The 23,568-nt window shown below is 34.8% G+C and overlaps 1 protein-coding gene across 1 annotated transcript; it reads left to right on the forward strand.

Moving 5' to 3' along the window:
- Positions 1 to 6,427: 6,427 nt before the first annotated feature.
- LOC130941923 (protein CHROMATIN REMODELING 5) lies at positions 6,428 to 21,861 on the forward strand. The gene is given in 32 exon segments (XM_057870564.1): positions 6,428 to 6,834; positions 7,619 to 8,485; positions 8,627 to 8,685; positions 8,912 to 9,364; positions 10,671 to 10,895; positions 11,043 to 11,126; positions 11,849 to 11,908; positions 12,004 to 12,107; positions 12,338 to 12,389; positions 12,525 to 12,588; positions 13,215 to 13,308; positions 13,384 to 13,471; positions 13,546 to 13,680; positions 14,011 to 14,202; positions 14,301 to 14,368; positions 14,714 to 14,807; positions 14,912 to 15,036; positions 15,133 to 15,196; positions 15,758 to 15,970; positions 16,274 to 16,516; positions 16,591 to 16,701; positions 16,876 to 16,965; positions 17,153 to 17,335; positions 17,476 to 17,556; positions 17,708 to 17,944; positions 18,725 to 18,880; positions 18,972 to 19,149; positions 19,237 to 19,418; positions 20,115 to 20,468; positions 20,558 to 20,651; positions 20,827 to 20,893; positions 20,895 to 21,861. Coding segments are annotated over 31 exon segments (5,301 nt in total). The 5' UTR covers positions 6,428 to 6,834; positions 7,619 to 7,746; the 3' UTR covers positions 21,307 to 21,861.
- Positions 21,862 to 23,568: the final 1,707 nt, after the last annotated feature.

Raw genomic sequence — 23,568 nt, forward strand, 5'->3', positions numbered from 1 at the left:
CTTCAAGGACTCAAACCACACAAGCACAAACTCTTGTCCGTTTTCGCTAATTTTTGCGTTTATACCGAATTCGGCTTGGTAAACTCTTGTTATTTCTCCTTTTCTTTTTCTTTTAAAAATAAATCATAATCATGATGAATCCTTACTCTTCTCTATGTATAGAGAACTCCTCTTGAAGCACCCATGGAGCACGCCTAAGAAGTTAAGGAGATTCGAGCTCACCGTAGTTAAATTTTGACGTTTTGTGACACTTTAGGCCCAAAAACGAAACTCACCACTACCATCTGTGTTTCTGTCCTTGTATGCATGTTTTCTAGTGTGAGAAAGGTTTACTAACTGAATTACATAAGAGGTAAGGGTTAGGATTAGTTAGAGTATGTTTGTGCTTGTTTTTGGTGTTTATATGAGTCACTTTGTGGTGATTTTTTGTTTAATTCTTAATTCTGAAAATTCAGTGATACTTCTCTATTTTTGAACTGTTATTTGAGTGATATATGAAGCTATTTGCTTCTGAAAAATGTGTGAGACGGTAAAAAATTAATGGAGCACTTGGAGTTTAAGTTTCAAGTCTTAAAAGTCACTAAAAGTGGATAAAAATAAAAAACTGCATCCCTGAAAATTCAGCCACTAAGTGATCATGAAAGCCACATGTATAAGGGTTAAAAAGAGGTTAAAAAACTAATTTTTAATCCTATGGAATAAAGGTGTAAAAGTAGAAAGGGTGTTATGATCATTTTTGGGTAAAAAAAAAGAGTTAAAAATGTAATTTAAATGAAAAATAAATAAAATTCCGAACCTAGTGTCATTAGGGGTAAGATAGTAATTATATAAATTAGTTGAGTCAAAATTATAATTATAATAAAGTTTTGACTCTAAATAAAAGCTTTAGTAAAAGTTAGAAGTAAAACGATAAAAAGTGGTAACTATAATAAGTAAATAAATTAATAAAAGATGAAATGATCTTTTAGGTCCCTAAGGGTAGAATTGACATTAATTAAAAGTATTATGAATGATTTGGTCATAGAAAAATATTATGATTAATTCGATAATATTTTTACGCTAAATCAGGTTAAACGATAAACTAGAGTTCTTAGGGACATATTAGTAATTTTAGGCATAAAATCAAAATTAAAAATTACTAATTAATTTGATGAAGGGTAAGAAGGTATTTTAGAAAAAATATGAGGATAAAATGTTGAAGTACACTAGTGGTGAAAGTGTCAATAAAAGGCTAAAGAAAACTAGAAAAACGAAATTATGTACAAACAGAGTAAAATTGGAAATGTACAAAAATTTCAAGAACAAAGTAGTAAAATGTGACAAGGGTGAGATATTTTAAGAAATGACCGGGTACAAATTTTATTTAAAAAGAAGGGCAGAGAAGTCCCTTAGAGATAAAGTTTATTGAGATATGTCACGGAAAAAGAACTGTAAACCCCAAGGTGCTAGAGGTTGTTTGGAGGCAGGTATTTACCCACTAATTGCTAAAACTATGTTTTCCTTTTGTGCGTATATTATGGCGTCAAGCTTTGCGACGATTGTCTGTTGTCATCGACACGTATACACGAACGGACGCATTTGGGAAACCATATCTATGACTAGTTCCTAGGCAACGTCGGGTTGCGGGTAGTCAACCGACGCATGAGCTCATCGCCTGCATATGACTAGACATGCATCATACTTAGTTGCTGCATTATCTATGTTTGTGGTTACTTACTTGTACCTGTGATTGTATTTTGTCTCTGCTTCATGTACTTTGTGTTTGTTTACTATTTTGCTATATACTTGTGCTTGTACTTGTTTGTGTGACTTACCGACTTAACTACGCGAAGTCTTAGACTTAGACTGTGGAACCCCATAAGATTCCTGTGTAGTACCCTGTTGGGAACCTTAAGTTCTCACCCCTTACTTCCCCATTCCGCAGATGAAAACTGACGAGATCTTCTTTGAGTTTTCTGCCTTGGGACTAGCGAGCAGCAGTAGCATTATCGGATGATCAAAGCGACTTCTCTTACTTCCACACAATACTTTCATGTTTCTTCAGCTACTAGGGATCGATGACCAGCAATAGTTATAATAGTAGCAGTAATAGTAGTTGTCTTTGCCCTTGCTCTCTATAGACTTTTTAAAAGGCTAGGTGCTTTGTAAATACCTATATAAACAAGTTAGAATAGGTCCTAGACGAGGGTTACTCTTGTGAGTCGAGGCCTGTTGGTATAAATATAGAGTTTGTAAATATTTTCATGAATAAGCAACGACGTAACACGGTGTGAATTATGATGTACTAAATGTGCCTTCGAGCATATATGCATGATATTACTATATTTTATGTATTTTCTATGCTTCATGTATATATTATCTATTTAACTATTATCTATTTCTTTATACTTATATCTACACATTTGACATGCGATCTCGATTAGCGCTACAAGCTCATATGTATATATTTAATATAAGGTATAGAGTCTTTAGAAAAAACCGTGTAGTAACGCCTAACCGCTAACATTAGTTATGACATGTTAGAAGTTGGGTCGTTACATAATTCATTTCTAAGCATATTTTTATCTAAAATATTTCTGCCTCATTAATTTATCTTAAAATATATAATCACATAATATTTAACAACATTCTTTTTTTAAATATATCAGGTAAAATCAGAATATCTAATAAATTTATCAGTAGATTACACCAATATAGCTGAACTTAACAATAATATATGTTATTTAATGTAAAAATATTATGTGTATATTAAAATTTAGCTATTAAATTAGTTATTATATATAAATATATTATTTTATTATATATTTATATATTTTTAATATGTATTTATATTTTTTATTAAAACTTATGTGTATGTAAAAGTATTATGTTATTATATTTATATTATTTTATATATTTTAAATATGTATTCATTATATAAATTTTATATAAATAATTGATTTAGTAATTAACTTTTTATACATAATAGCATAGTTATATTTAATGATAAATTTTTTTTTTTACATGCCAATGACTAATTCATTGTGAATAAGAATTTAAGAATTTGTCATTAGTCAAAAAATTATTGTATACATAAAGTGCGATCTAACTCCAACAATTATTTAAGAGTCTCGCTAGGGAGACAATGAGGTATCTATACAATGTGTACAATGGGCTGTTTATTTGACCCAATATGTATTCATAATGGAAATTAAACATCATTATCCCTAATTTCTAGTTGTCTATTCAGTTTTGTGATATCTACCTCCAATATATATACAATGGGCTGTTTATTTGGCCAAATATGTATTAATAATGTAAATTAAACATCATTATCTCTAATTTCTAGTTGCCTATTCAGTTTTGTGATATATACCTCCAATTTATTCCAAATTCTTTCACATTAACCCTTCATCACCCATCGTTACGCTACCCCCAAAAAACCCCATTGTTTGTTCTGCAGAAAAATCCCCCTTTTTCTGCCGCCCCGCAGTGTGTGCAGCAACCTGCATCCCACCGCTCTATTTCTGCCGACGTGTAGCCACCGTTCCTGCCGACCGGAACTATCGCGTTCTGCCTCCTTGCACCCACGCCCTTGCCGGAAGAACCTCCGTCACTCCTCACACGGCCAAACATCTGTGACCTGCAACTGTCAGCGTTGCCAACGTGAGCTGCAGCCCCGAACCCCGCGCTCGCGTCATTCCAGCACCAACCTGCTGTCTGGGTCTTGTTCAATTACTCGAAAAATAAACATCTACAAAAATTGAGAAAGTGAACATCCAAAAATCATACAAAAACGAACATCCAATGTGAATGTGTATAAATAATAACGTAATTATTTTATAAAACGACTAGCTACCAACCAAATGACCGTGAAAAAAAACATTTTGAAACCGTGATAGTTAGATAAATCATAACTAGCAATCATCGTCTACAACTAAGCACCTAAGAATAACCATCCGCGTTCATAGAAAAAGTGAACATCCGGCGACGAAAAGAAGGCACAAACCAACTGCGACGGAGGCGCTAGACGTTAACAACGAATCCAAACTCGCCTCCTTAGGATAGAAGCAATCCTATTCTCATAGAAGCAACTATTCATTGTTTTCGAGTTGCCAAAATAATTTGCAATAAATTAAGGGTATTACCAAATTTTTCTTCCAAAATAGAAACAAAAAATGTGTTATTGGAGTAGGATCATTTAACTCAAATATCAAATTCACTGCTTTTATAAACTCATAATTATTTGGGAAATCCAACTAAAATTATCATATAAACATAAACATCAATGTAAGGATCTTTTATCTAACTTTAGTAGTGTAACTAATCATTAACAAGAACAACAACACAGTTACAATCTTCAATAACAAAAAAACAAAGGACAATTGAATCTAGGCATAAACAGGGTTCGACAATTGAATCAAGCGTGTTTCTTTTTTCTGCTGTAAGAATAGTAAGAACTGAGAAAGAGATGTATTATAGAGTATATAGTAATAAATGGTTCAAATTTTTAAATCTTCAATAACAAGGAGCAATTCATAAATAGAATAATCGAAAAGGGAGATTTTCGAAACCCTAATTTCCTTTCCCAAATAAACTTTTCCCTAACATATTTTGTTCAAGGCTAAGGGAAAAACATCAATTTACTTGTCTTTTTTTTTTCAAATCAAGGGTTTGGAAACATGTTGTGCGAAACTAATGAAAATCAAGCAAGATAGAACTTACAAAGAGAAGGTTCAGAATAACAGCCAAAAAGAAAAAGAAGAGAGACTGAGTTGGGAGAAACAGAAAACGAGTTAGAAGCGGCGCAAGAAACAAGAAACGTCGTGCAGGTGGAACAACATTCACTCCTCCACCGTTCCTGGAGAAGAGTTAGGGTGGCTGCCAAGGAGTGCAACATAGAGACAGAGACGGTGAGAGGTGGGTATGAAAATTTAAATTAGATAGGCATATTTTAATAATTTTACATTATATTTTAGTCTTGTTTATATGTATCCAAACAGAATACTAGACATGACATCAGTGTTTTGTCCATTGTATCCAAACACAATACAAAAAGAGTAATTTTTAGTGTCTCTGTCTCAGTGTCATATCCTGTCCTGTTTACAAAAACAAACACAGCCATACTTTCTTGCAAACTAAGCCCAACACAAGGATCGATTGCTGTTATGATCAATGTCTTGATAGAAATCAATCCTGCCAAGAGTGCAAGTACATGTGGCCACTCTCGTATAAGAAGCTGCAATGAAGAAAAACTTAAATATCAACAGTCGAAACAACTTCCATATGCAATTTCTTGTAGTAAGGTGTAAGTTGTAACTGTTTTGCAAATTCATGCAAAAGAGTATCGGCGTGATGTCCGACGGCAGTTGGTAACTGTGGCGGTACTATACCGACTTTTGCTTTGAGAAGAGAGTGAGAAAAAGAAGTTCACACCGTATTGAGAAAGGGAGGTAATTTGATTCCATAATTGACGGGAATCATGATTTGAATTAAATTTTAAATTGAAAACTACTCAAAATTAATTAATTGCCTCTAATTTAATTAGGTAATCCTAATTTGATTTCATAACTGATGGAAATTATGATTTGATTCAAATTTTAAATTAGAAACTATTCAAAATTAATTAATTGTCTCTAATTTAATTCCAATTTCAATTTAATCCTATTATATACATTGTATAAAACATACATTGACTTCTCATACTTTTTCATTATTTAATCATATTAGTGAGTTATACACTTGATTAACCCATTTTGGTTTACACATTTTCTACTTTATTATTTGTACTAAGAAAAATATGAATAGTGGGGTTAGGTCATTTTTGGCCTATAAACCAAAACGTTCCTACCCCCACGCCCTAGACCTTACCAAAAGTTACTGGGAAGAGAAACACCAACACGTTCCTACAAAATAAAACACCCTCTTCCCTTTTGGTGATTGATGTATCCTTGTTCCACACATGCACTCTCCAAATTACAAAACACCCCTCCTTTTTACTATTATTATTTTTGTGTCTAATTATGCATCAAAATATGACAATTTACATAAATTTTATTGGATGTTAGAGTAAATTAATTGTGTTATAATTGCATAAAATTATATAAATTTGAATATACTTTTTTTTATATGTCGATCTACAATCTAAAATTTAGATTGTGTAATTAATTGATGACATTAAATATTTCACATGAACAATTCATAGAAATAAAATAGATAAATTAAAACTAAAATAAGAAGGTGCTAATTTACCAACACCGTTTGATTGTCACGTGGACCTATCTGGTTGGTTAAAGAGTTAAAAAAATAAAAACGAAATGCCTAATTTTATTTATTTATTTTTTTCACGTCATTATTATTAATGTGCCCTTTTTTGCGTGTCTCTGTAGAAAAAATAAAAAAATAAATGAATAAAAATAAATTAGGGAAAAGGGGAAAAAAAGGACTTTGGTTTTTGTTTTCTCTCTCATTCGCCTTTCCATTCTTTCGTTCTTTCTTTCATCTTCACATCGTCGTCGATTAATCCAAATCCCTCGTCGTTTCACTCAAAATCGGAAGTTACCGCCGCCGCCGTCGCAACCGGCGATTCTCAGCCACTACCTCCGCCTAACCTGCCTCATTCTAAATCTCACTTTTTAGCGTTTACCTATAAACCGTAAACTGATTTTTTTGCTCTGTTCCTCCGTTTTCCCTTATTTCGATTTCCGCCACCGGCGATTTCGTTTCCGGTGAGTCTATTGTTCGGAGGAAGAGGTGCGCACGATTATTAACCTGCGCACCGTCGGTTCATCGCGGTTCCTTTCCTTTCGGAGCCGAATTCCATAGAACTCTGTTTCGCTCTCTGTTTGGTGAAAGGTTAGAGCTGCGCTTATTCTCTTTCCTTTAATCGCTCTGTGCTCGCTTTCGATTCGTTCATTGCGTAGTGATTCGCTTTCGGAAATTAGGTTTTCCGATTGTCGATTTAGGTTTGTTTTTTCCCTCTGGTTAGGGGTTTTAGCGATATGCTTCGTTGAATTTGCTTGTTGATCCGTTGGTTTCCCTGCCTTGATTCTTTTTTCCGTTGATTTTGGGAGATTAACTTGTTTTTGATTTGGTGTTGATGGTTTTGTGCATTGCAAGGGTGTGGGTTTTAGCTGAATTCAGTTTTGACCGTTAGACACTGGTTTGAAGCTGTGCTTACACTCGTTGCTGAATGGGAGAATTTGTGAACTTTCTTTGATGTTGACAGGATTGATTTCTGCCTATAATAAGTTTAATTGAGTTTGCTTTGCCAGCTTCAAAATTGAATTTGAACTTGCCTTCCCTTCCCTCTTGCCAGTTGCTTGGTGGCAGGAGGTGTGTGGAAAACTAATAGCACAGAGAGTTTAACTCACTCATAAACCATTTGCTTGCAATGATTTTCAACTAAACTGTAATTTGTTTTTAAAAACTGTGCACCTTATTAGTTCTGTGAAAAGAAGAAATGTTCTTAAAAATTGCTGTAATGCATTTTCTCTTTGTCCTTATTACCTCGTGTTTTCTCTTTTGTGTATTGAAATTAACTTGCATTATTTCTGTAGTATACTTATGTTATGACTGCGTGTATCTGCTCCAGCTGCATAATTCAAGACCCTACTAAACATTTATCACTATTCTCCAGGTTTTTGGGAGACATCATAAACAAAAGCATCAAGCAATATATAGGACTAATTTGTTTACTATGATTAATCACTTTCACTGTGACGGAGATTGAAGTTAAGAAGATTTAAGTTAGTTATACATCACAGGATGGCTTTCTTTAGGAATTTTCTAAATGATAATGTCTCCCATAGCGTCATTGAAGATAAAGACCAAGAACAGAATGCTGATAGAGTACATAGATCAGTAGGTAATGAGTGTGTGGATGCAACGTCTGGTGAGAAGGAATTTGATATGAACATGGAGGCACAATACCAGAGTGATGGTGAGCCAGATGGGGCTAATGGAATGCAAAATGAAGCAACAACTGATGATGGAGTTGGTGAGAGAGAATCAAACTTAGAGACTACTGGTAGTAAAACAGCTATGGTTGGAGAGTGGGGTTCAACATTTTTTCAGGACTGCCGGCCTATGTGCCCTCAGGATGGTTCTGACTCTGGGCAGGAATCGAAAAGTGGATCAGAATATAGAAATGAAGATGTCTCTGAAGAAAATTCGTTTGATGGAAGAGGGGACAGATTAGACTCAGAGGATGATGAAGGACAAAATGAAGCAGGAAAAGCTCCAAGAGGCCAGTCTGATGTTCCTGCTGAGGAGATGTTGTCTGATGAATACTATGAGCAGGATGGGGAGGAGCAGAGTGATTCGCTGCATTACAAGGGGGCACATAAAGCAAGCGGGTTGAATTCATGGCCTCATCGGATGTCCAACAATGCCAACAGCACTGGGCGTAGGAGGTCTAGAATTGTAGATGATGGCGAAGATGATGATGGTGATAATGATGATGACGACGGTGATGCTGATTATGAGGAGGAGGATGAAGGAGATGGTATGTTAGCACTGCATTTGTATAACAAGTTTTTCTTAGAAGGAAGTGCTGCACTTAAAATAATTTCTTGTCGTTGTTACTTATTATGGTTTGTTATATACCCATGATGCATTTTTAATATCTTTTTGTCATTTATTGCAGAAGATGACCCAGATGATGCAGACTTTGAGCCTGCAGCAGGTGGTCGTGCTGCAAACAAGGTGCTTTGTTTTTCTTTTTTCCTTTTTGTGTGTGCGGTCATTCTTGCTACCCAGTTCTAACATTTTTTTAATTAATTAATTTTTCATATATCTTATTCCTTTTGGGGGACGAAGGGTTTATATATGTTATTTTGAGGTAAAAAATTGCTGTACTATTAGCTTTGAAGTTAACATATGTTTTTGTTCTGGTGAATTTCTAACTTATTATGCTGAACTGCTATTCCAGGATAAAGATTGGGAAGGTGAAGGCTCTGATGAAGATGATGACAGTGATGTAAATCTAGATGTTTCAGACGATGATGATGACGACGACGATGACGATTCTTACTATGCCAAAAAACCCAAGGCAAGGCAAAGAGGTAAAGTTGGACGAAGCATAAAGTCTAGTAGAGATCGCAAAACATGTGCTTCGTCTGGTCGACAGAGAAGAGTTAAATCTTTTGAAGATGAGGAATCAACAGCAGATGATTCTGACAGTGATAGTGATGAGGATTTCAAGAGCGTAAAGAAGAGAGGAGCTCATGTCCGCAAGAATAATGGTCGCTCTTCTGCAGCCAGTAGTTTATCTTTGCGCAACAGTGAGGTTCGCACGTCTAGTAGATCAGTTCGGAAGGTATCATATGTTGAAAGCGAAGAAAGTGAAGAAGCTGATGAAGGGAAGAAGAAAAAGTCACAGAAGGTACAGCCTACATTTGACATATTTGAACATGGTTTTTGTCTATCTGATGTCGGTATTGTACTGTTAAATCTTTAGGTATTATTAATGTACTAAAATCAGCATTGCACTGTCAATGTGATATCCTAGAGGTTACTTTAAACATTTAGTAGAATATTGTGAGGAAGTTATATGCTTCTTTGGAAAGGAAATTTTTTGCAGAATTTGTTTTTTTAACATAAATAGAAAAAGGTTTTATTAGATAGAAAATACAGAAACACAAACCTTCATGAATAGGTGTATTTTGCATAAGAATATTGTGCAACAAATTAAAAACGATGATAAAATTTGCGATATTTACATAGAGCTTACAGTGTTGCAACAAATCTACAATTTGCTTGTTTAAAATTTATTTATGGAAGATTGAGAATTTTAAGGGGTGCAGTTTAGAAATTGACGCTTTTATCCCATTCATATTGCTTTTTAAGTGAAAAAGAATGAATCCTTATTGTGGTTTGAAGAGGGTTACTTTTGTTGGCTTATGAATTTGAATGTTTTGTCTATAGAGAATGGGTTTTGGCCACTTTGATAACTATCCACATTAGTAAAAATTCAATTGGGGAAAAGTATTTTTATTTTATTACATTTTTTAAAATTTTTTTATTTGAGGCGTGGTGGTGGAGAGATCTCAGTTGTTAGGTTTTGTTGGCATATTATGGAGCTTAGTGTAAAGTGGCCAATTTCATTTGTTGTGGCTTTCATGATGGAGATTTGTCATTTACGCACTATACCACTTTTCCAGAAGAATTGATAAATTGTATGTCAAGTGGTTATATATCTTTGTTGTGTGCTTCACCGGCCCTTGTCAAAAATCTAGTTAATTGTATCTATCAAATGTTCGACATACTCTGATCTAGCCATGATGATTGCTGGATGAAAAGAGTTTTTGGTTCTTGAGCAAACTTATTATCTCTTTTACATTACTATGATTTCACCCGACTTACTTTACACTCCTGAATTATCTATATTGGTGTGATCTTTTTTATAGCATGCACCTTCGATGAAAAATTTTATGACAAGCTATTTTAATGGATATGACTAGATACCTGGAATCTATATGGTGTAAAAGTTCCCAATCTTTATATAAGATTCGCTCTCAGACATGCTGAGAGTTTGGAAAGTTATGCTTTATAGATAATTCCTTTGATTGGCTTCTGCTCTTGTATAGAGGAACGCTTATCCTCTATCTTGTAATTTCCTACTCTATTTTAATGAAATTCTTCTTTTATATATACACAAAATTGGCATGATCTTTTAGAATATTTTTCAGGAAGAGATTGAAGAGGATGATGGTGACTCTATTGAAAAAGTGCTTTGGCATCAGCCGAAGGGCATGGCTGAAGATGCTCAAAGGAATAATAGATCAACAGAGCCTGTTTTGATGAATCACTTGTTTGAGTCTGAAATTGATTGGAGCGAGATGGAATTCTTGATAAAATGGAAGGGCCAGTCGCATTTGCACTGTCAGTGGAAGTCTTTTGCTGAGCTGCAAAATGTATGAAATTTTTTCCTATCGTTTATTTTGTATTCTCTATAGTTTTGGTTCTATTAATCCTTCATCTTTCATCATTCTTCTTCTATTACTACCTTTTTTCTTTTCCGGTTGAAATGTAATGCATTCTATTTATGTGTGATATTACAGCTTAGTGGTTTCAAGAAGGTTTTGAATTATACTAAGAAGATAATGGAGGACATTAGATACAGGAAGACAATCTCAAGAGAGGAGGTAATATTTGCAGGAGGATATTTTAAGATACTATTCAATTATTGTTAGGGCACTATAGATAGTCAGATACTGCAATACTACAAAATCTTTTGCTGAAATTTATTTAGGGAAGTAGTTTATTTTATAACTCCATGTTGTTGTTGGAAGGTTGCTTCTGGTACAGTTTCCTTACGGGTTATTATTATAATACCATTATTAGCACGTTGTAGTGAAATCTTCTTTGTGGAAGGGTCTATTCACTGGATTGTGCGAAGTGGCCGATCATCCATTATAAATTATTCTTGCCCTTTAATGTTGTTTTCATTTTTACTTTTATTTTTTTCACCTTAATTTCTTCAATTTATTTCTTTTTTGTATCTGCAACATGAGAGAGGCGTCTTGCATCTGGCCTCATCAATAATTCGTTGAAGCATGTAGACAACCTTTTTTATCTTTTAAGCTGTTGGGTTGGGGGGTTAACTTATGAATGAGTTTTTTATTTAATTTTATTTATTTTTAAAAGTGTTGACATTGTATGTTAATCTGTGTTCTAGCTCCTTATAGTTTTGATGAAATTTCTGATAGCAACTAGGAACTTATATTTCAACTTATCTTCTAAGATGTCTTTGTGCATGTGCTTTTATCCAGGATTTTCTCTTAACATTTCCGCAAATACAAAAACAGTTAATTTGGTATTTTGGGTCAGTGTTTACTTTTTAATGGCTTCTTGACTCCAAATGCAGATTGAGGTCAATGACGTGAGTAAGGAGATGGATTTAGATATTATTAAACAAAACAGTCAGGTTTGCTTTCTTGCAGTTCATGATTGTTATTGCTTTTGTAATCCCTTTTACTTGTTATGTTTGAAATATTCTTACTTTGAGCTTTGGAATTTCAGGTGGAAAGAATAATTTCAGATAGGATCATTAAAGATAATGGTGGCAATGTTATTCCTGAATACTTGGTCAAGTGGCAAGGATTATCCTATGCTGAAGCGACCTGGTACATTATACTACTGATTTTGTAATGCTTTTTTTCCCAGTTAGTTTTATCTGCATCCAGTTTCTTCATAATAGAAAGGAGGAAGGATTAAATCTATGCATCATTGGTGGATTTCTTTTTACAACTTCATACGCCTATTGCATATGGAGTTGCTTTTTACAGTTGAATGTGGTTTAACTGTTATTAGGTATATTTTCACACTTAATTTGGTTTTGCTCAACTGATATTAGGGAAAAGGACACTGATATTGCTTTTGCTCAACATGCTATTGATGAGTATAAGGTATCTCTCTCTCTCTCTCTCTCTCTCTCTCTCTGGACGGTGGTTGGTTTTATTGTGTTGCTTGGATGTCTTATCAGTTGTCTGCTTGTATACTTTACTGTGTACTAAATTTTTTGTTCTATCATATTTGAACAGGCTCGTGAAGCTGCAATGTCTGTTCAAGGAAAGACGGTAGATTCCCAGCGCAAGAAGAGCAAATGTTAGTATCAATTGCTGTTTGCATGTTTCAGTATTTTCTGCCCTACTCTTCCATGAACCCTTGGCATTTCAATTGATCCTTGCTTTACAGTTGCATGGTTGTTTGCACAGTGCTGTTTATTTTCTTATCATTCAGCTAGTACATATCTTTTATCCTACTTGATTTGCTGGAAAAAAAGCATCAGTAGTCTGGTTAAATTTTGCTAATTTTTCTGTTATTGCATAGCTTCTCTTTGTAGTTCTGAAGACTAATATAGCTGAAAATCATTAGCATAATATAGCACAAAGCTGCTATAATTCCCCCCACGGCCCCACCCCCTCCCAAAAAAAAAAAACACATATCACAGGAGCAGTATCAGACATGATTACTCTCTGTTTTTTAGTTTGCATATGTAATTTTCAAGGATAATATTTTCTGCATTCTCTTATTAAGGCATGAGGTTGAGTGTTTGATTTTCCTATATTTGGTCACTTTTTGTTTCTTTTAGGTGTTATGTATTCCTTTGCTTTCCTGATGGAGTGTTGTTATTTATTATCATTATTAATAACAGTACAATTATATCATGTAATATTACCTCTCTCTAAATTCTGATTTTTGAACTTCTACTTTATGGATGAATTGTGTAGTAAGTCTGCGGAAGCTTGAGGAACAACCTCAATGGTTGAGGGGTGGAAAGCTCCGTGATTATCAGCTTGAGGGTCTGAATTTTCTTGTTAACAGGTTTGCATGTTTATAGGTTTACATAGGATATGCTTGTCCTTTTTGCATTCTGAATCTATCTATTCTATTTTGCAGTTGGAGAAATGATACGAATGTCATTTTAGCTGATGAAATGGGTCTTGGTAAAACTGTTCAGTCAGTTTCAATGCTTGGTTTTCTACAGGTACAGTATCTTCTCTGTTAGGTTACAAATACACTTGCAGAATGTTAAATTAATCCACTTGTTTCTTTATACAGAATGCCCAGCAAATCCATGGCCCTTTTCTTGTAGTTGTACCACTGTCTACTTTATCAAACTGGGCCAAAGAATTCAGGAAGTGGCTTCCTGATATGAATATCATTATATATGTTGGAACTCGTGCAAGTCGAGAGGTGAGGCATATATGTGTGAATTTTGGTTTATATGGGAATGAAGTATTATCTTCTTTCAGATATGTTAGTATATTATAAGTAGATTTATCAGCCTGGCTAAGTATGCTAACTGCCAAGTGAGTAACATCAAAAGGAATCTTGCACTGACTTAGTTATGAACCTTTTTATGTAGCTTATATTGTGAATTTTCTTGAATCTGCATGCTTCTGTGTTTTTGTCCTAGTATTTTTTATTATCTTGCTTGATGTTAGAGAAGATAAGTAAGCTATATTTTATGTTGTATTACGGTGTTATTTGTAATCAATCTTGATTTTTTCTGTGTTGTGATAGGTTTGTCAACAATATGAATTTTACAATGATAAAAAGCCTGGAAAACCTATTAAGTTCAATGCGCTGTTGACTACATATGAAGTAGTTTTGAAAGACAAGGCTGTTCTCTCCAAGATCAGATGGAGTTATCTGATGGTAGATGAGGCTCATAGACTAAAAAATAGTGAGGCGCAGCTATATACAACACTTTCAGTATGTACCTTCTCACTTAATGTTATTGTTAAGTAGTTCTTATGATACTGAGGTCCATCTCCTTCTTATGATGGTTTGTGTTTTCTATTATGTTTTAGGAATTTAGCACCAAGAACAAGTTACTTATCACTGGAACTCCTCTACAGAACAGTGTTGAAGAACTATGGTATTAATAACAGTTTCCTTTTATGTTATGCTTGTCGAAATGGAATTTTCGTTTTCCTGGATTTGTATGATTTATTGATGTTCATGTTCAGATAATTGTCAGAAAAATGTTGATTGCACATTATATTTAGATTATCCTTCAGCCAGTCAGATGCTTGATGTCTGACTAGCCGAGTCGTCCATGATTGTTGGTTTATTGTCATATCACGTCCACTTGTCTGGGTTGTTTTATGCCTTTTCTTTTTCCCTTTTTTTCCCCTAAGTAGGTTCTGTTATTTTGTTTGTAATTTCATTTTTTCCTTCTTGTCTGGGTACTAATACCCTTCCCCTTATTCCTTCTTTATAGGGCTTTGCTGCACTTCCTTGATCCTGACAAGTTCAGTAGCAAGGATGATTTCGTACAGAACTATAAGAATCTGAGTTCTTTCAATGAGAATGAGGTATAAGTTGTCACCAATACCCTGATCTTTCATATTAATTGTTTTTTCTGGTTTTGAAATTACGCTTAGTTTAATTCACTGTTGATATATTACTTTATCATTAGCTTGCAAATCTTCATATGGAATTGAGGCCTCACATACTGCGAAGAGTTATCAAAGATGTCGAGAAATCGTTACCCCCTAAAATTGAACGTATCCTTAGGGTTGAAATGTCTCCCCTTCAGAAACAGTAAGTGAAAATTCTAGTTTGGGGAAGATTTTTGAGTTTGAAAGTTATTCCTGTAACTTACCTTCTAAGTTTCTACTGGTGTTTCCATTCTTGTAGGTATTATAAGTGGATTTTGGAGCGCAATTTTCATGATTTGAACAAAGGAGTTCGCGGGAATCAGGTTGTAATTCTTCTACTGATTCTATCACAGCAAAATTTGTAAATAAACCTACATTTATCCTAAATCCGTTCTTAGCATTGATGTTTTAGATAGACTGTGCTGTAAAATGTCAGTACTGTCCTTGTTATAAATATTGTCTATATTTGTTATCATTTTTTTTAATATAATGCTTTTACTTGGATTTCATGTGTGGTTTCTTGATTCCATTCACCATTCATTCTTATAGGTAAATAAGCTGAGCTGTTGGGGTTTCTTTTATTATTTAGAAGTTATATTTCTTTCTTTTAATGAAAAATAGGTGGTGGATGGACATGCATTAACATTTACAGTGTGTCAATAAGATAAAATATCTTTCTTTTTAAACTGTAATACAATGCTATTGGAGTGGAAGAATCTAGAAAATGTTGATCTCTATATTGCCAGTTGAACTGAGAAATTTTCTTGTTTGTGTCCACTGTTGAATTGAGAGGATTGATTTTATATTGCATATATACGTCTGAATATTTTTCTCCTTATCTTCATTACTAAATTCAATTGTATTCTGTTTCTTCTATGTTTCAGGTTTCCCTTCTAAATATTGTAGTGGAATTAAAGAAATGCTGTAACCATCCCTTCCTGTTTGAAAGTGCTGACCATGGCTATGGTGGGGACTCTGGAAGTAGTGACAACAGTAAGCGAGAGAGAATTGTCTTTAGCAGTGGCAAGCTTGTCATACTTGACAAGCTACTTGTCAGATTGCATGAAACCAAGCATCGTGTTCTGATTTTCTCTCAGGTTTGTTTGTTGAAATTGGTGGTGGACTTGCTTGTTAGATGGCTTTCGGAAGCTTCTAGCTCACAATTTTACATTGTACTACTACTGTCGTTTATTACTTTGAGGTTGCACACACTCTTTTAAGTTCGGTTGAAATAATCGTAAAGGGTGAATCTAGTTTTAGGTGTTTTGGAGATTGTCTATTGTTGTTTACACATGCAATTTGTAAGACTAACTATCTTTTTTTGCTTTAATTTGCAAACACATATAAAATGCTTTAAGCATTGGTTCATCAATTACTGAGTTATCATAGGTGTAATGCAGATGGTCAGGATGTTGGATATACTGGCAGAGTATATGTCATTACGCGGGTTTCAATTTCAGAGACTTGATGGCAGTACAAAAGCTGAGCTTCGTCAGCAGGCAATGGATCACTTTAATGCACCTGGAAGTGAGGATTTTTGTTTCCTCCTTTCAACACGTGCAGGAGGTCTGGGTATCAACCTTGCAACTGCAGATACTGTCATTATATTTGATTCAGATTGGAACCCTCAAAATGATCTGCAGGTAGATAACTCATCTGGTTCATTATTAATCAACAAAGAATAATGGGTACTTACAGATTGCTGCGTGTCTCACAGGCAATGAGTAGAGCTCATAGAATTGGCCAACAAGAAGTTGTGAACATATATAGATTTGTGACAAGCAAAAGTGTTGAGGAGGATATTTTGGAACGTGCCAAAAAGAAGATGGTATATTCAGAGCCATTGGATATCCAACTTTTATCTCGTCTTCTAAAATATCTTTGCTCCCTGACCTTTCAATTATATTTGCTTTTACGTGAATATCATATATCTGCCTGGTTATTGACAATGCCATATGGGTAATATTTTACATTTTCTTTTTCATGTGAATGTGTTCTACAGGTTCTTGACCACTTGGTCATACAAAAATTAAATGCAGAGGGTAGACTGGAGAAGAAAGAAGCAAAAAAAGGAGGATGCTTTTTTGACAAAGTAAGGGCATTGTGAAATCTGTCTACTTCTACCTATTTTTGTCACCCTCTATCATGTCTTAGTACATAATTTTAAAAAATGAAACTACTGGATGATACCATATTTGTATAAATTGTGGATTCAATTCAATTTTCGTTTTAGTTTGTATTTAATTACAATATCAATTGTTTTGTTTTTTACATGACAGAATGAGCTATCCAAAATATTACGATTTGGAGCAGAGGAGCTTTTTAAGGAAGAAAGAAATGACGAAGAAAGCAAAAAACGACTCTTAAGTTTGGATATAGATGAGATTCTTGAAAGAGCAGAGAAGGTTGAAGAGAAGGAAGCTGAGGGAGAACAAGGAAATGAGTTATTAAGTGCATTTAAGGCAAGATATTTGGATGGGACTCTGGATATTATTTTGCTCAACTTTCATATAATTCTTTTTGATTTTATAAAGGGTTAAAATCATTCCACAGGTTGGTAAATTGCTTAGGTATTTCAACTGTTTAATTTTCTTGTTTCCAGGTGGCCAATTTTTGTAATGATGAAGATGATGAAAGCTTTTGGAGTCGTTGGATTAAGCCCGATGCTATAGTCCAAGCAGAGGTTTGATCCTGTTCTTCTCCATGGATATATTTTTCTTCAAAAGAAATATGCTTCCTTTAAAAATGGGTTTATTTATTCTTTAGATGTTTCTTGTCGAGTTTTGAGGATTATATATACCTCCATGGTTATATTTTTCTATTTCCTTTTTTAGGATGCTCTTGCTCCGCGTTCTGCAAGGAATATTAAAAGCTATGCAGAGGATAATCAATCTGAAAGAAGTAATAAAAGAAAAAAGAAGGATCCTGAACCACCTGAACGAGCTCAGAAACGCCGGAAAGCAGAGTACTCAGCTCCTGCAGTACCAATGATTGATGGAGCATCTGCCCAAGTGAGAAATTGGTCATATGGGAATTTATCTAAAAGAGATGCACTCCGTTTTTCTCGTTCAGTAAGATTCAATGACTCAGTTTTCAATAATTTCTAAGCAAAGTCTGTTGCATTTGGTGTGCCCCAATGGTTGAGGAACCTCTTGTATTTACATGATAAGTATGTTGATCATTTTAAGCAGTTATGGCAAATCAGTCTCATGCTAAAGAAATGGCTAGTTATACACTGTAGGATCATCAGTTAAACTTTATGCATTTCCACTGTAAAATGGGTGGAGGTAGGGCTGTATGGGTGTAGATGCTCAGAAGGAAACTAGATTGCTGGAGCCTTTACTTATCCTGAGGATATGATGACGTGAGGCTCAAATTTTTTACTTAATAGCTTGTTGTGGCTGCTGGTGCCAAACTAAACTTTGGTGGAGTTTGGGTAATGGGTAGTTATTTGCATGCAATTTAGCAGAGAGAAAGCACATTCTATTTCCTGTGTGTGAATCTGAAACAATTGATGTTTGGTTTTCATTTCCTTCCATGAATTGTATACGAAAGTCATTAAAATGCATCTGGAAAGTATCTGCCTTGTTTGTGTAGTTTGCTACACTTGTTTTCCATTGATGGTATTTTATATGATCACCTGTATTTGTTTCTTGACATCTATTGTAGCGGAGTATTTTGTTGGCATTTTGAAGTCGGGATAGGGATGGGTTGTATGTCTTGTATGCTTGTAAGTGGTTGGCTATGTATCTGTCCATCCTTGCTGTTTTTGTACATGTGTAATGTATGTGCTCCGTGTTAGTTTCTTTGCACTTAAATATTTTGTATGTTCTACCCAATAAAATGACCAGGTTATGAAATATGGGAATGAGAGCCAAATTGACTTGATTGTTGCCGAGGTTGGTGGTGCACTTGGAGCTGCTTCACTTGAAGCACAGTGTGAACTCTTCAATGCTCTAATTGATGGCTGTACAGAGGCAGCAGAACTTGGCAGTCTGGATCCAAAGGTTGTTTATATATATTTTCTATACAAATTTACTTTATTTATTTATTTACCTAATTTCCTTTGATACTTATACCGTCTAGTATTGTAACCAGGGGCCTTTGCTGGATTTTTTCGGTGTCCCAGTGAAGGCGAATGATCTACTTGCCCGTGTCCAGCAACTTCAACTCCTAGCAAAGCGTATTAGTCGTTATGAAGATCCCATTCAACAGTTCCGTATTTTATCATATCTCAAGCCTTCAAACTGGTCGAAAGGTTGTGGATGGAACCAAAGTATGTCTATCCTCTGTAGTTTGTATTGTGCATTCCAATGGGTTACTTGTTTGTTGCTTTTGTTGACTCTATCTTGTTCATGGACAGTTGATGATGCAAGATTGCTTCTTGGAATACATTTTCATGGATTTGGTAATTGGGAAAAGATTAGATTAGATGAACGGCTTGGTCTTAACAAAAAAATTGCACCAGCAGAACTCCAACACCATGAAACTTTCTTGCCACGAGCTCCAAATTTGAGAGATCGCGCAAATGCCCTTTTGGAGCAGGTCTGCTATTTCTTCAATTATAATCTCAGCATTATGTTCTTTTGCTTTCTCTATATGCAGTATGTATAGCTGAAAAATCTTTTAAGGGATCTTAAACTTGTTCCTCCCATCTCTATATGCAGTATGCTCTTTTCCACTATCATTCTTTCTCTCAATTTCAGTAAATACTTGATGCTAGCATGTGTTATACCCAATAATATAGGTTTATACTGGAAACAAATAAATAGGAGGCATAGAAGCAACACTTAGAGCAAGGAAGTCTTAATGGGATTGGAGGGCTGGAAAGTAGTGGCACGAGAATGGAATTTGGTTTAGGGGATTAGGGAATGAGTATAAAAGGAGGCATGTGGGGATGGAGATGGGGGGAAGGAGTGAAAGCATGGGACTGGCACGGTTTGAGTGTTGACTTGGAAGGGAGGAAAAAACTTCTTTAAAGTGTGAATTGACTTTCTTTCTATTCATCAAATGTACTTTCTATGTATATAATCAAGTTGATAGTCTTTTCTTGTTTGTGTCTTTATCAGATCTCTTGAATCCTCTCCCTTTTTCAATATTTACGACGTTGAATGTGCAGTGCTTTTCAGTTGTTTCTTTGGTAGTTTGGTTCTTCATTGTTGATTGATGCTTCAACTTATTCTGTAATCAATTTTATTGCTTGTGACCTGCTGTGATGTTTTCATTCTTCTTTCTGTCTAGGAACTTGCTGTTCTTGGTGTGAAAAATGCTAATACCAAGGCTGGACGGAAACCTTCCAAGAAAGAAAGAGAACATATGATGAACAACACGCCACTGTTGCGTGGGCAGGAGAAGAAGAAAATGGGTTCTGCTAAAGTCAATGTCCCAATGAGAAAGGATAGACCTCAGAGACCGCAGAAGGTTGAACCTATAGTAAAAGAGGAGGGCGAAATGTCTGATGACGAGGAAGTATATGAGCAGTTCAAGGAAGTAAAGTGGATGGAATGGTGTCAAGATGTGATGGTTGAAGAAATGAAAACTTTGAAACGGCTTCACAGGTTGCAGACAACCAGTGCAAATCTTCCAAAGGAAAAGGTACACCTTTAGCAGGATTACGTCTTTCCTCTTGTTATGTACATTTCAAATATGTTGTCCCTATTTACTTTTCGCCCATCAACTTTTAGGTGCTTTCAAAAATACGTAACTATTTACAACAACTTGGGCGAAGGATAGATGAAATTGTCATTGATCATGAAGAAGAGCCATATAAGCAAGATAGTAAGTTCTTTTTCCCTGTTGAAATTTTGAGTTTATTCATTTCAATGAGAAGATACTGTTCTCTGTATGTCTCTGGATCCTTTTTTTTTTTTGCGCCTGGTCTCTTATTTCCCTCTTAAGGACAAGTATTGGCCTGTCTGGATCCCTATTAAAATTTATACTTGCCGATTTACAGGAATGACTGTTCGGCTGTGGAAATATGTCTCCACCTTTTCCCATCTTTCAGGGGAGAGGCTTCATCAAATATTCCAAACTTAAACAGGAGCAACAAGATGAGGCAGGGGTTGGCCCCTCAAATGCCAATGGTTCAGCATCTCTTTCATTTGGCAGAAATGGAAACCCATTTGCTCACCAACTGGAGAGGCCAAGAAGATTCAAAAATGTTACAACCTACCAAATGCCAGAACCAGTTAATAGTACAGGGAAATCTGAGGCATGGAAACGAAGAAGAAGAGCTGAAAGTGAGGACCATTTCCAGGGTCAGCCACCACCTCAAAGAACCATGAGCAACGGTATTCGTGTCACTGATCCTAGTGCACTTGGTATCCTTGGTGCTGGACCATCTGACAAACGTTTTGCCGGTGAGAAACCGTTTAGGGCACAACCTGGTGGGGGCTTTCCTTCAAGGCAAGGCTTCTCTTCAGGTATAAAGTAGCTAGCTTTTTGGGTTCAACGTGGCTGGTTCTCTGAGTGTAGGCAGCTAGCTTTCACTCAACATGCACACAGCTTCAGCTATTGTATATTCTCTGGAATTTTTTTTCCACCCATGGGAATAAGAGCTTGCAGATCCATTTTTGGTGTCCTTTGGTGGGTCTGAGAAATATCCCAGCATATGGGATTTTCCATCCTTGAAACACGTGGCTGAAGCCGATGAAGATCTGGTGCAAGATGAAATTGAGTCTTGCAGAGTTTCTTTGTTTTTCTACTTTCAGTTACTATCCTCTTGTGAAGATGAGCCAATCAAAGTGTTTAGAAAGCAAAAATCTTGAATAGAACAAAGAATATTACCCACTTGCTATAGACATACTTAGGAAAGTGTACATTGTCAGTTTTGCAATTTCATTGAACTTAACTGCTCACTCCATAAAGTATTTTAGTTGATGCAGACAGAAGTGTATTTGATTTTCTGGTAATTATTAAAATCTCAAGATTTTGTAGATCTTTCAAGTGAATGAAAATTAAACTAGGCTTCTTCCCTAGTTGCTACTTTTCTCGCTTTTAGTCAGAGGGATTTTGGTGCTTTTCCTGTAATTCATAAAATGCATGTACCTAGGTGATTCGTAATACATGTTCCTCATGTCTAGCAAATTTCTGTTTCTGACTTTCTGTTGGATATTTTTTTCCCCCCCTGTTGGTCTGACAAGCTATCATCAAGGTAGTTGTTTTGCCGTAGGATACTGTGAACCTTGATTTGAGTTGCAAGCTTGTGAGTTGTGGACTTGCGGAATATATTATGTTGTAATATATTTAGAATAAACATACTGATTGATTGACTACAGGTAGTTGTTTGATGTTTAAGTTAATAGAATTTGACAGGAGGTATTGAAGTTAAAATCAATTGGTTTCTTGTTAAACATTGTTAGATTTGATAAATTAAAACTAGTTTTACCATAAAGTATTTGACAAAACTTATCCCCGTCCCTCTTTTTCCTCAGTTGCTGGAAATATTTTTTGCATTGTATAACTAATGCAACGAAGAATGTGATGCATCTCTTATATGTATAAATATTTCTTTATGAGAATTTAGATTCCATAGAAATTATTATCACTTTTATAAAGTACAAAGGAAAAAATCCTCTAAAGCTGTAAGAAGAATTGTAAAGTGATAAAATAAGAAGTTAATCATCAGTAAATTTGTAATTGTTATTATGTAAGAATTTTACCATCTTGATTTAAAAGATGATTAGATTTTTATTTTTTATCTTTTTATTTTATCAAATTTTTTTTATTTCGGAAGAGTTTGATCCAATTACAATCAATATGTTGGGGGAAAAAAATCTCAAGATATATCAGGAGGAAGCGAAGCAAATTTTATACTGAAAATCGAAGCCACTTCACTTTCTATGCTATTGTGAGTATTGATTATGAGGCAGTTCCGTGGTCACAGGTGGATCTTACATAAGCAGCCTCAAACTTGGGAGATAAAGCCAAACATTGAAAGGAAATCCACAAAATCACAAGACACATTGCTGTGTGGCCTCATTTCCTTCCACAGCACCACCCAAGTGTGGTTGACATGCTATTATCTCTTTATCTCTCATCTTGCTATCTCAGCCTCACACTTCATTGTTCCAAAATTCCAAGCTCTTTATATGTATAGAATTTTCACAACAGAGAAATGTTGTTTATATATATAATCAGACTTTTAACTGATATAAAAAGAGTTCAATTTTGATGCACTCTAAACAGTATAAAATATTTTATACAATCACATATATTTTTTTGTTAATGTAACATTATATATAAAACTATTTTATATTGAGATTATATTAAAATTAAATTCAAATGTGTTTAAATAACAAGTGGTGGGGATTTAAAATCCAAAAACTAAGAACATTACAACGTTATTTTGATAACTAATGTTTGAACAACTTTTTTCCCTCATTTCTTAATCTGTGCTTTATCCAATAAATCAAGGAACCTAAGTACATGTGTCAAGGCATATGAGCTTGGATGCCATGCCTGTATAGTTTGGACCAGTTTATCATGTATTCAATAAAGTAGGTATAAAATTTCCAATATAAAAGTACTTTGCCTTCAATCGATATGCCAAACATACGATCATATCAAAGATTTAAATGATTGATGTGGTTTAATAAGATTATCACTTCCCCGAAATGATGGGATGTGATTAATATTTAATAAACATGGTGCACTATATAGATGGAAAAGTATAATAAATAATATATATATATAT

The sequence above is a fragment of the Arachis stenosperma genome, chromosome 7 (genome assembly GCF_014773155.1).
Source record: "Arachis stenosperma cultivar V10309 chromosome 7, arast.V10309.gnm1.PFL2, whole genome shotgun sequence".
Taxonomy (NCBI): domain Eukaryota; kingdom Viridiplantae; phylum Streptophyta; class Magnoliopsida; order Fabales; family Fabaceae; genus Arachis; species Arachis stenosperma.